A 12701-nucleotide genomic window follows, 5' to 3' on the forward strand; every position below is an offset into this window, starting at 1 on the left:
TTATGGAAATTGTTGCATATTAAATTTTGATTATAAACAAGACAATATTAATCAATTTTAATCAGTAAAAGTAGAAATAGTGATATTTTATGAATTGTTGCTAAATACACAATTTGCATTGGATTTGTACATGAATTCATGTTATTTAGCAATTTTGGATCTGACATGCACTTAATAATGTTGCGTAATTTCGTAACCGCGTACCCGGGCATCGCAAATTTGGTCTCTAAAGTTGCGCGAGAATTGAAAGTAAAAAGTCAGCAAGCGACGCAGTCAAATAATTTCGCGCAGCGGATTAATCGTGAAAAATGTTGAGGGGGCAGATTGCCCCCCCCCCCCTCCGGGACTTTTATGGTTAACTCTATATAGGCTGGGGTATTTTAGGAGTTCATATGGCCGGGGGGCAACAGAGCCCCCCCCCTTGATGTCTTGACCGTGCGGTCGCGGCAAAAATTGGCACGTGGGTTGCCTAGGACATATCTCCACGATTGTGTAGTAATTTTTTCATGCGAATCGCCATTGAGTAATTATGCTAATTTATGTGTTATTTTATGTGAAATCATACTTTTTCCTCTAACTCCCTAAATAAATCTCCAAATGATCTAATTTTTGGTATAGAAACTCTTTGTGTTATTCTTAGCAAGGGTACTTAAATAAATTGCGATATCAAATCATTTTCTTATGTATTATATTGTTCCTTGCAATTTCTTATGTATTTCCTTGTTTTTTTAACCTTTTATTTTTCATTATTTTTTCAATGTTGGAGACTCTTCTGATATCATAAAAAGCATAAAATAAATACATTTTGACCAGCAAAACTAAAAATAAATCATACATTTATGATTTTTGGTTGCAAACACAATTTGCATGGACTTTGTACACAAAATCATGTTTTTTTGAGCATTTTTTTTTCTGACATGCACTTACATAATGTTGCGTAACTTCGGAACCACGTACCCAGGTGACGCAAAATTGGTCTCAAAAGTTGCGTAAGACTTGAAAGTGAGCTACGCTGTAAAAAAGTTTCGCGCAGTGAAAATATAGTGCGAATCATTAGGGGGCGGTTCCGAGGCCAAGATAGGGTCAAGGGACAAAGCCGATTGGACTTCATGCTTGCGTTTCGGGCTCTTGTCGTGTGCAACTCACGCATAATTTTCCTTCAAAATTTTTTTTTTGCTAAGAACGCCACAAAGAGTTTCTACAACAAATTAGAACATTTGGAGATTATTTAGAGAGTTGGATGAAATAGTAATATGTTGCATAGTTGTACATAGCTAAAAGAAGTTTTAGTTTTATTGAATTGAATTTTCAGAGAAAGCTAGAATTCATGTTGCAGATATTGTAAACTACCATTATTAAAGAATAATTGAGTGGCATTCTTCTTTTCTAGTCACTTGATAATGTTTAAATATGAATTTTTATTTCATTAATAATGTCATTATGATACAATGAGATGAGATTAAATTTTTTTATCTGTGCTCTTTTTTTGTTCAGATCATGCAAGATGTCGTGGGCAGATTGTTTTCCCTGAAGGCTCTAAGCTTGCAGAATCTATGGATCGGATTAGGTCTGGTCTGAGCAAAAACAAAACTTCCACGTCTTCAGAAAGCAAAATACAGGAAAGCAAAGTCGAAACGACCAAACCACCAACCGTAAAATACCTCAAATTGGATTCAAGTACTGATAGTAGTGCCAACAAAGTCAGCATCTCCAAGAGGAAAAAGAGCAAGAAGAAAAAACTTCACCCAGATAAGAAATCCAGCAGTAGCACACAAAAATCAACCTTGAAAAAACCTGCACCAGCCAATGAGACTCTGGTCCTGAAAGCTAAGCAAAAGAGTGTGAGTTACTCTCCTCTTACGGTCGGAGATCTGAAGAAGTCTTCCGAGACTAAAGAACAAGCAAAGAAAGATCAAGGACATTCACTCAGCTCTGTGCCATCTGGTTCTCAACAGAGCATACAAAACAAATATTCACTATACGGTATGGACGATGATGACAGTGAAGAGGAATCTTTACCGATTGAGTGTTACGTGTCAAGCAGTGATGAGGCTGAGCCTGAAGAGGATTTGATGGATTACGATGAGGAAGAGGAGTATAGTGATGATGGCTTCATCCCTGCTAGTGAGGATGACGAAGATACCAATGACAAGGGGAAGGAAAAGGGCTCATCTTTGGAAATAAGGGAAAGCTCAAATGTTGGCTCAGTCGTTGATCTGGATAATTCTTCTTCCTCAGAAGAGGACTTTGAAGATAGAATGGAAGCAAAATCACATACAGGACTAACTGGTAAGAAAATTCCAATTAAAAAATCAGCTCCAAAAGTCAAGGAATTGGCACCCAGAATAAAGCCCAGTTTGATGGAAAGTGATGATTCCGATGATGATGATCTCCTAATTATAGCAGAAGAAAATGGTATCACTGTTGAACAGTCAAAAGGGGCTACTACAAAGGAAAACTCAAAGAGTCAGGAGAATTCAGAGTTATTGAAAGGAGGTGAAAGTCAAGGCCAAGCTAAGAACAAAGAGCTATCCAAAGTAGGCAAAGATTCTGGGAAGTTTTCTTCCGTTCCTACAAAGTCTCAGTATACTCAAATCAGTAAACCTGGCAACAGCTCCTCCCAGAAAACCGATTTCAGCAGTGAAGGAGGAATGGGTGAAAAAACATCCAAAGCTCCTCTAGTGAATGTTATAGATGAAATAATGAACAGATTGAAAGGAGATACCAGTGCAATAGGTTCTGAAGGAAAGAAGGCTAATGGAGCCCAGAGGCCCACCAGAGCTGAATCCGATGTCTCAGCTTCTAATTCAGCTGATGGTAGGAGAGATCCAGAGAAACTTTCCAGCAAACCACTGACTCCAGGGGACCAGGCTTCTACAGCTTGTGTCACAGATAGCATACCGAGTTCAGCTGAAATAATGAAACCCATAGGTGTTGCCTCATCGAACCATCAGGTGAGCTATCAAAGCAGCACAAATCCCACTACATCTGTTGGACTTGCCTCAAACAGCTACCAGGCAAAGGCACAACTGTCTTTGGAGAAGCTTAATGAACATTTGAACTTACTGGATTCTGATTCCTCTGATGATGAAGAAGATCAAGAAAGCACACTTGTCCTTACACCCACAGTTTCCAAGAGCTTACAACCTAAAGAAGGGAGTGATTTAAATGTATCACGGAAGCAAAAAGAAGTTACACGACAGAGGATCTGTGATGAGTTGATTGCCGATGAGAAAGAAAATGACCTCAAAATTACATCTAACCTGACATCTGCTGTCTCAAATAACATTCAACCTGCAGGAAAGAACAATGAAAGCCAATCCAGGAAGCAACAAGAATCTCCACAGACAAAAGACTTATTGTGTGAGGAATCTAGTTCTGATGAGGCAGTGAATTATCAAGAAAGTACCTCTGCCTTGGCAGCCTTGACAGTGAAACATTCACAATTTCGAGAAGGAAAGTGTACAGTAACTGGAAAGAAGGAAGACAATGCTCAACAAACCCAAGTCATGGTAGATATATCCAGCTCTTCATCATCTTCTGAAGAAAGTGATGATGGAATTAGGAGTTTAAACCATAGAACAGCATCAAGGAACATTTCCGTGAAGGAAGGCCATCATGAAAAGGTAATTTCACACCATGTTGACTTTGAAAATGTAGCCTCCACTTCATACTCCAAAGACTCAGAAAGTTTGTCAAGCAACCAGCTTCAAGCAGAAGAGAAGAACTCATCAATAACTTCACAGAAGAAAACATGCTCCATACGGGCAATGGGTGCCCTGGCTGATCTGATATCAAGTGTGAAAACCCGTGTAGGCAATGAAGATTTGGTTGATTCAGTGGACTCTGATTCTGAGGACAGTGATAGTGAAGATGTCAGTGATGGAGCTAGTGGGGATGATGAAGAGAGCAGTGATGATGACGAAGATGAGATGAAATCAGACAAAAAAGGAGATGATAATGTTGCTGAGGAAGACGATCGTAGCAATGGCTCTGAAAACAAGAAGCAAGATCTCATTGACATGGAGAAAGATGTAGCGGGTAAATCACAAGAAGAAAGCCAACAAAATGAGTCTGAGAACAAAGAGCAAGAACTCACTTACAATGTGAAAGGTGGATCAGGTATATCACAGGAGAAACAACCACAAAGTGAGGCTGAAAGCAACAAGAAAGATCTTGCTGACCTTGAGGATGATTTAGCGGGTATATCACAGGAGGAAAGCCAACAAAGTGAGGCTGAGAACAAAAAGCAAGATCTTACTGACATAGTTAAAGGTGGAACTTGTATATCACAGGAGGAATGCCCAGGAAGTGAGGAGCCTGAAGGCAGTCCATCAGACCAAAGTGCTCTTCAATCTGCTAACAAAGTCATGAGGAACATAGAAGATGCAAATCCTAGAGCTATCACCTCTGCTGAGGAACCGGCAAAAGGTTCATCCATTACTGAGAATGGTCAAACAACCCAGAAGCAAGGGGAAAGTTCTAGTGCTGAGGACTCCACCAATCCCATACATGATGCAAATCCTTCTGGAGAAGAAAATTATGAAAGCTTCTCTGTCGGGGATACTCTGACTGATGATGATGCAGCATGTTTATCCTTTGCTGCGATGGGGAATGACGAAGACCATGAGGCTCTTTTTGATGCAGGAGATCGATCTTCGCCCCTCTCCTTAGATATGGACGTTGCTTCTGATGATGAAATAGATGACGCTATGTGTGACCGGGGTGAAGACACCACTCGTTCTGGTCTCCTACCCTCAAAGACACTGTCCCAAGGTGGAACTTCCACTGATGAAACGAACTCAAGACCTCTGGAAATATCTTCTCGAGCTGAACCATCTTCCCTCAGAGGACAGCCGAAGCCATCTTCATCATTCAAAGATGATCTGACCCTAGATGAAGCTATCTCATTCCTGGACATTGAGAAGAACTCGGATGGTACCTTGAATGTACTTCTCAAGGGCGACTATGATGATGAGAAGCTAGATGAACTCTTTGAAAAACCTGGGGTTATGGAGTATATAATCACAGAAGCTTCTAAGAAACCCTGAATTGATAAGTGATCTTAAAATATTATTGAATCTATTGTTCAGTTTTTTCTGCAAAATTTCCAACCAAAATATTTATATTTCATTTGCAGTAAAATCAAACCTGCAAACTGCACTTTAATAAAAGCATGAAACATTTTTAGTCAGAGAAATGAAAGTTTGAACAATAAATGGCAATGGATCATGTTTGAATTAATCCCAATCTGAAAACCTGTATGTTGATCTCAAATTTGACAATGTCTTCATACTAGTCGAATGCTAATTTGTATATGATCTCCACTTTTGAATTGCATCTAATCAATTTTCTTTCACGTTGTTTACATATTAAAGGAGTTGTTCATAACAGCATTCCCCATGAGATATTTCAAATTTTAAGATGATCGATTAATTTTGGGGTTGTCGCTGAGCTAAAATTCATAGCTTTCACCGTTGTATAATAAAGGTAGAGCTCCAAATCAGCATCTTGTTGGTATATTGCGCATGTTGTCAATTTGTGATCTTTTTTAATTATCCAATTTTATTCCCTTGTTTTTGTTCTTTTCTACATCTTTATTCTTATTCAAAGGTTTTTGTCTATATGTGAAATTACATCTATATTATGGCTTCATCAGTGTGAGGATATAAATCAAATTTGTCAATTGACGGACACACTTACCATAAATTCCCTTTTGTAATTTTCTTTTTCGTGATTATTTTCAACTCGGTTATGATTCAGCAACAGCTTTTTTTAATGAAGGCATATTGCCTCAAACATTGAGTTCATTGATGTCTGCTCATTTTGGTCTTGTTTCGAAGATTGTCTTATTGATGATAGGTAGCAGCTTCTGTTATAAGCTACTGATGTTGTGCATTGTGATTGGTTGAGTAAATTTGATTCCAACATCTCTGATTGCAAGCTTTATAAAACGCCACATGTTGTTATTCTCACCATTTTTTTTAGTAAAATTATTTGACTGCAATATTTGAATGGTAAGGATGAAAAGTGTACAATTTTTGAAATACAAGCCCATATTTATAAGATTCAATTCACATCTCTGTGAGTTCCTTTGTGACATCTTTTGTATCAAACTATTGTCAAAAACAGACACCAATTCTGGTCTTGTGACAAATACAGAAACATTGAATGTCATCAATGGTACTCCCAGCCAGACAATCCAATTCTTTCTATTTACTTTGTACAAGAGTTGCAATCATGATTTTAGTACTTCATAATACGTGATGTGCCACAATCGTTCATTATTATGCGAGGCCTACATTTTCCTGTGGGTAGACAGTTTTACCTTTCTCCAATAGGCTTGCATAATACATAGTACACACCATGAGTTAGAATCTACAAAATCAAAGAAATGTCAACTAAAGGATGAAGGATGAGTTAAACTCCTTTTGTCAACCAATTCTCTTGTGATAATGCAAAGGAGCAATATCACAATAAGGGCGCAACTTGTACATCTGCTGTGGAGGCACAGTTCCGCTGAAATTTATGATTTTTATCTTTCATATTCATCTTTTTTCACCCTCTCATTCACCCTGTGGTTGCTTTTTCAGAACTCAATTCATTGCATTGGTAGTAGTATTAACATGGCTCTAACAGCTATAAGAATTGCAAATTGAGAGATATTTAATAATTTACCTTAGTTGCTATGAATTAAAACATTAAAAAAATCTGTATAAAAAAAATATATTTTTTTAAATATTTAGATTGACCCATTCAAATACAGAGTTGCAGACTATATCTAACGATACCATTTTTAAATTTCACTTGTATGAGAAATAATATTTTTTCAATTCATCATTATTTTGTTTGCCATGAGGTCTAATTATCTGATGCCAGGATTCTGCCCACTGCTGGCAGGCCTAGTTTGTTGCCAGAGGCAATCATGTTTTAGGGCCATCCATCCCTCCCATTTTTGTTCTCACAGTAACTAAAGAACTTTGCAAGATCAACTTAAAACTTGGTCCAAGTATGTTTTTAGGAGTGAAAAGGATCTGAGTATTTTTTTTTTGGAGGGGGGGCATCAAAGTCAAAGATCACAGATGTATGCACATGTTTCATTCTCGATTCTCTTGATAACTGAAGAACTGTTAGAGGGATCAACTTCAGACTTTGTTCAGAATCTTTATTGGAGTGAGGATGATTGGACTAGATTGAGGGGGGGGTCATAGGTTAAAATTTCTAAAGTCACTGAGGTCATTATATGAATAAATCTTGTCACAATAACCAAATGACCTTTGAGGGGTCGTGAACTTCAAATTTGATTGCAGATGGGAGTGTCGATTCAAAGGTCACATGGGCCACCTGATAATGAAAAAAACCTGCAGAAGATGGATGTGTAATTACAGAGGCATAAATTTCCTTCTAGTTGTGATTATGTTCAAGATGTACGACTGTAGAATGTTTATTCACCCTTTATTGTATAACTTGCATATTTTGTTGAAGAGGTTTGACAGAACAGTCCATGAGAAATAGTATTTATGAGGGCTGTCTCATAAATCATTATGTTCCGCGTTTTTTTTTTCAAGCCATATGTAAGAAGAGGTTTATATTGTGTTTATGTTTAATGTTGTGTTTTGGTTTTTTGAAGGAACCCTGAGTTACAATCAATCTTACAATCAGTGTTACAATTAATTACCATCTTCATTGTTTTTTTACAAAGCATTTCCACACGTTAATAATTGATGTCATTTGTAAGATTGATTGTATTTGTTAGGTATCAAGACCATCTAGTAAGGGGCCCCTTCTTACCTGGTCCAAATCCTGGTTCATTCAAACAAATAGAAATGAATTATTTTTCTTATTGTATACTGTATCCCAAAGAGACTGATCTGGTGCCGGTAACACGAAAGCTTAAAAATCATCATAGGACATTTTTTTTGCGCATTGACTCCAATGTATAATCAATCATGAAAATGAAGCGTACGATTATCGTTTACTTTTATGTTGGGGGCCCTGGTTAATAGAAATATTACCATAGCTGCTGTTACTGAGAGTTATATGATATAGTTAGGTACACATTTATCTGGAACAGAATTTGTGTGACAGGGCCTTTTAAACTAATTTCTGCTTTATCAGATTGCTTATTGTGCTTTCAAAGTTACACGATATACATGTAAAAGATAATTGGTTTATCCTATCTGTACATTAATTTTGTAATCTGTATATAAATGTATTGTATTCTCGTTCATTGCTTAGTCAACAAGCAGTACTACATAATTAATTTGATATTTGGTTTGTTGTAAACACCATCATTTCTGTTCAATAGAGAAAAGTTTTGACTTATTTTTTTATAAATGAATTATGTGTCATATGTGTAGTTCAACTGATTTATCTGGAAGACCATGTCGGAAGGGGGGGGACTGTGCTCTCTCTTTCTCTCTTCCACCCCTTCTCCCCCCCCCCCCCCCCGTAGGTATGACAGTGAGTAGCTCTTAATATTAATAATGGTAGGTGGACACTGCCTCGCTGTGCTTCCCAGATCATGTAAAATAAATATTTATTGGATTTGTTTCTAATTCTACAAATATTAAATTGAAATTATTGGTTTTGTTATAAGGTGGATGAATGTCAAATACTTTCTTTTCGTAAATAACCAGATCATTTGTGTTTGCAACCATCATTGAGTATTGATGTATTTGAGACAATTGTCATATTTTCTTTTCATAGTCGTCATGTAAAAATTGAATCAATCCTGAAACAGAAGCTGCCATCCTTCCTTTGTCTATATTTATCTATGTACTAGCTCCTCATCATGTGTAAATATATTGTACAGAGACATTTATATGAAGGAGTAGATTGTAAATGTTGTTTTCAACAATAAAAGGTGATCAACATGATCTGTTTGATTTTTGGTTGTATCTTCATTGGTGCACTGCCCGCTGTCCAGGCCAAGAGGGGGTGGGGGCATTTGAGGTGGACACTATTTACTTTCAAAATGGACCCAAATGAATAATCATCCTTAAGCAAAACAAGTATTTGTCATGTTTTCCTATCATTAAGTATTTTCAAATAAAATTTTGGAAATATACCCTTTTCATTTCAACTAAGCCTTCTGTTTCCAAAGATGTTTTGGCAATATAAGTGCATACATGTATACTGCCCTTTAAAACAATTTACTTATATCAAATAACTGAGCAAGCAATATAGAATCTTTGTTTATGTCTTCAAAAGTTTAAACACTGCCAAAGGATTTGCAGGGTATATTGCCTCAGTTGTTTCTTTTCATGCTTATTGAACACATATTTTTTAGGTTATCCACACTTTTCCTTATTTTTTGCAAATCTTTGATACCCTTTTCATGATATGCATTGACTGGAAAAAAAAAAACACCCTTTTCCATGTTTTAAAAATGTTTTTGTTTTATTTGAGTGCTGCACTCAACCCAGGTGAGATAAATGGGTACCCGGTAGGAAGAAATTCCTTGAATGCTTTGAGCGCCTAGGCAGCCCAGCTAAAGCCGGGGTAATAATAATAGCAGGGCCCGCTGGGAGAACAGTTTTCGGAACTGAAGCGGCTTCCCTGGGTAAATATACCTATATTATTATTATTATTATTATAGGAGCATGATGTCCACATTATAATGTCCAGTAAATTGTTCAGCGTTCAGTAACCAGAGTAGTAACATGTTACTAAACCAGAAAATGCATGTGTTTGGGGATGTGATGGTGTTAAAGGCTGAAAATATTGATATCTAAAATAAATAGATTAAGATGAAAAATTTCATCAAAATCTTAAAAGAAATAAGTTGAATTTTAAAATTTTATAATTTTTTGTGAAAACAGATACATGCTCTCTTGAAAATGCAACAGGTGATCTGATTAGATGTATGTCATGTCTCCATTTTACATTTATTTTATTACATAAAATCATAATTAATATATTCATAGATGTACATTATAACTTTCAGCAGTGATCATCTTACACAGTAAACTAGCAGTTAATCCTATTTTTACATTTTACACATTAAAATACAAAAGAATAAGTGGGGGAGGTATCTGCTCGCTCTTTGCATATTTATGAAACATGAATAGAACTTTGGCCAAAATGATGGAAATTTTTTGAATCCCCATGACTTTGATACTCCACATCCAATTGTGATGAAATTTCCATTGTTTTGTTTGTCTGAATTCATTCTATCTACTCTGTTCTTCAGCTGAAAGTACCCCCTCCCTCTTTTTTTTTATAATTACAAGGGTGAAAATGATATTGGTGAAAATACATGATTATGGTAATAAGAATGAATGATAATGGTGTTCAATTTTGCTGGTGGTGATGAAGATGATTGAGATAATTATGATGAGGAGGAAGAGGATGCTAGGTGATGGTAGAATGTAAATATTTGATGGTAAATGATACATTTATTGATGGGGGTGAGTGCCTGTCTTAAGTTCATTCCTAAAGGGAGGTGTAAAATGGAGGAAAACTGAAGTGAAAGGAAAGTGCACCAACAAAATATGATCATAATGTTCAGTTAAAAAAAAGTCACCCCAGCCCCCTCTCCATTTGTGAGCTCCATGGCTGCAAAGAATCTTTTAATGTAATGGAACGCAATAAGTTCATAACGTTGAGGCTTAAACAAATATCAAACGTAGGAAAAGCGATAACTGACGTGTAGAATGTTGCTTGATTACAAATCATTACAAAGTTGAAAAGAGAACTTGGGTCTTAGGCAGTCTTGTGATATAGCATAGAGGGCGCTATTGATTGAAGACCTGTGAAGCGGCTGACTGTTACAATCACGACGAGAATGGACCACTGAACTGAATGGACTAATAACTATTTGTTTCAACCATGGAACCTCCATGGTTCAACTCCCTGGTCTAATATTCATTTGGCCTAACTGGCATTATAAACGGTTCAAAGAAAAGCTTATGGAATATTAAGTATGAATTGTTACACCTCTTACACCGTGGCAATTAGACCAAATGGTTAGATGAACGGTCGTCGAACTAGAATTAACCCCCCACTCTCCCCTTGGATTAGACTATGAGACCAACCAGGGACTTTCGTCTAATCTCTTTTTTTTTTAGAAATCAAACTTTGCATCCAACTTTTCGTCAATATTACAAACATTACAGATTGAACAAATCGGATTTAAAAATGGTGGGGCCATTTTGTCTTTTTCTTGTATGATAATAAAACATTTTTATTGAATCGAATCTATAGACAATTGAGTGAATCATGTATCCTTATGATTAATATCACGGGTGGCACCTGTGGTGGCATGTGTGACTCCCTATGATTTTTCGAACTGATCTAAATAAAAAAAATAGAAATAAAAGAGGGAGGCAAAGGGAATTATAAGCCTATAAAACAAAGAGATCTCTTGGCTGTGTAACTATAATTATGTTTCAATTGATACATAAATATATACATAATATTGCCATTCACTCAACCATAAGGAAGAAATGTGTTTTGGACCAGGGTTCAAAAGATAAATTATTTTCAGCTGCCCCTTATGCAATTCTGGAATGTAAATATGACAAATAAACAACAATAGGCCTATACAAGTTAGAGTAAACATAGGATTCCCCTCCGAAATAATATGTTTGGCCTTTATTAGCGTAGATCGGTTTTGCCGTGCAAATTTTCATTGAATATTTTTCTTTTTACATAAGATTAAGGATGCTTGTTGAAAGTTTGGAGTTCTTTTCATTTAATTTCAAAATGAGGCAGTAAGCATTCAGAATAGTCAGTAATTATCGAAGCGTCATTTCTAGCTTTTAAATTAGCAATTGGAATTCTCTTTTTGGAAGCTATAGGGATCATTCAAGTTAAGAATGCAGGGGAATATATACAAAAAAAGTTCCAAGTGTTTACAAATCTAAGAATGTGCCGAAAATGCAAATTTGACGTTGTGATCTACTCTGTTATTTCATCTTTTCGTATTCAAGAACAAAGTATATGGGTCTATTCAGAATTTCAGCTAAGAAGGGAGTAATAAATGCACATTATTCACAGACACGTCTATATAGCATATTAAGTAAGAAAAGATGGTCACATCTGTGTTACCCTCACTGTCCCCTTCGCTGTAAAGATTTGTAACAAGAATGATCAACCCACAATGAAATTATGATGATAAGCAAGATGAATCACAAATATATATATAGATGGTAGATCATTTTTTCCCTTTCATTTTATATGCTGATGGGTTAAATAATTATGATTAGATAAATTCTTAAGTTGTCGAGCATTATAATTGAAAAACCAAGCATACTACGAAAAAATAATAAAATAAAAGAAAGCTGAAGAACTCTTACCCCCCCCTAAAAAAAGCATGCCTAATTTTCCCTGATAATGTTCTCTGATCCTTTGTAATGTTCCTTTTTACTTCCTTTGCTAAGTATAGGACCTATTTTTGTTTTTATACAATCTGATGAGAAGCACAGATCTTTAGGACCGGGACTACTCAGCTGAGTTCAGCCGGACAACGCTAGCAGGGAGTAGGGAAAGATGACTATAAGATGATCCTATTGTTTTCCAAATGGAAAAAAAACAACAAAACGACTAAAGGTCCAATGGTATCATAAGTTTCAATTTCATATTCTTTTAAAAATCCCTCCCTTCTTCTACCCCGAGACCTCAACCGTCCGTAACTGCTAATGATAGATGTCTCTTGCATTCATGAATATAAAAAGATGTGAACGAGCAGAACTGTT

At 36.2% G+C, this 12701-nt stretch overlaps 1 protein-coding gene across 2 annotated transcripts in view; it reads left to right on the plus strand.

Annotated features, from left to right (window-relative positions):
* LOC121415599 overlaps window positions 1–8879 on the plus strand; it is a 54473-nt gene extending 45594 nt beyond the window's left edge. For both annotated transcript variants that reach the window (XM_041608913.1, XM_041608992.1), the window contains exon 7: window positions 1495–8879. In XM_041608913.1, coding sequence (XP_041464847.1) covers window positions 1495–5051 — 3557 coding nt within the window. In that variant the 3' untranslated portion in view covers window positions 5052–8879. The remainder of the gene's footprint in view (window positions 1–1494) is intronic.
* Window positions 8880–12701: the final 3822 nt, after the last annotated feature.

Source organism: Lytechinus variegatus, chromosome 1, assembly GCF_018143015.1.
Source record: "Lytechinus variegatus isolate NC3 chromosome 1, Lvar_3.0, whole genome shotgun sequence".
NCBI classification, from domain to species: Eukaryota; Metazoa; Echinodermata; class Echinoidea; order Temnopleuroida; family Toxopneustidae; genus Lytechinus; species Lytechinus variegatus.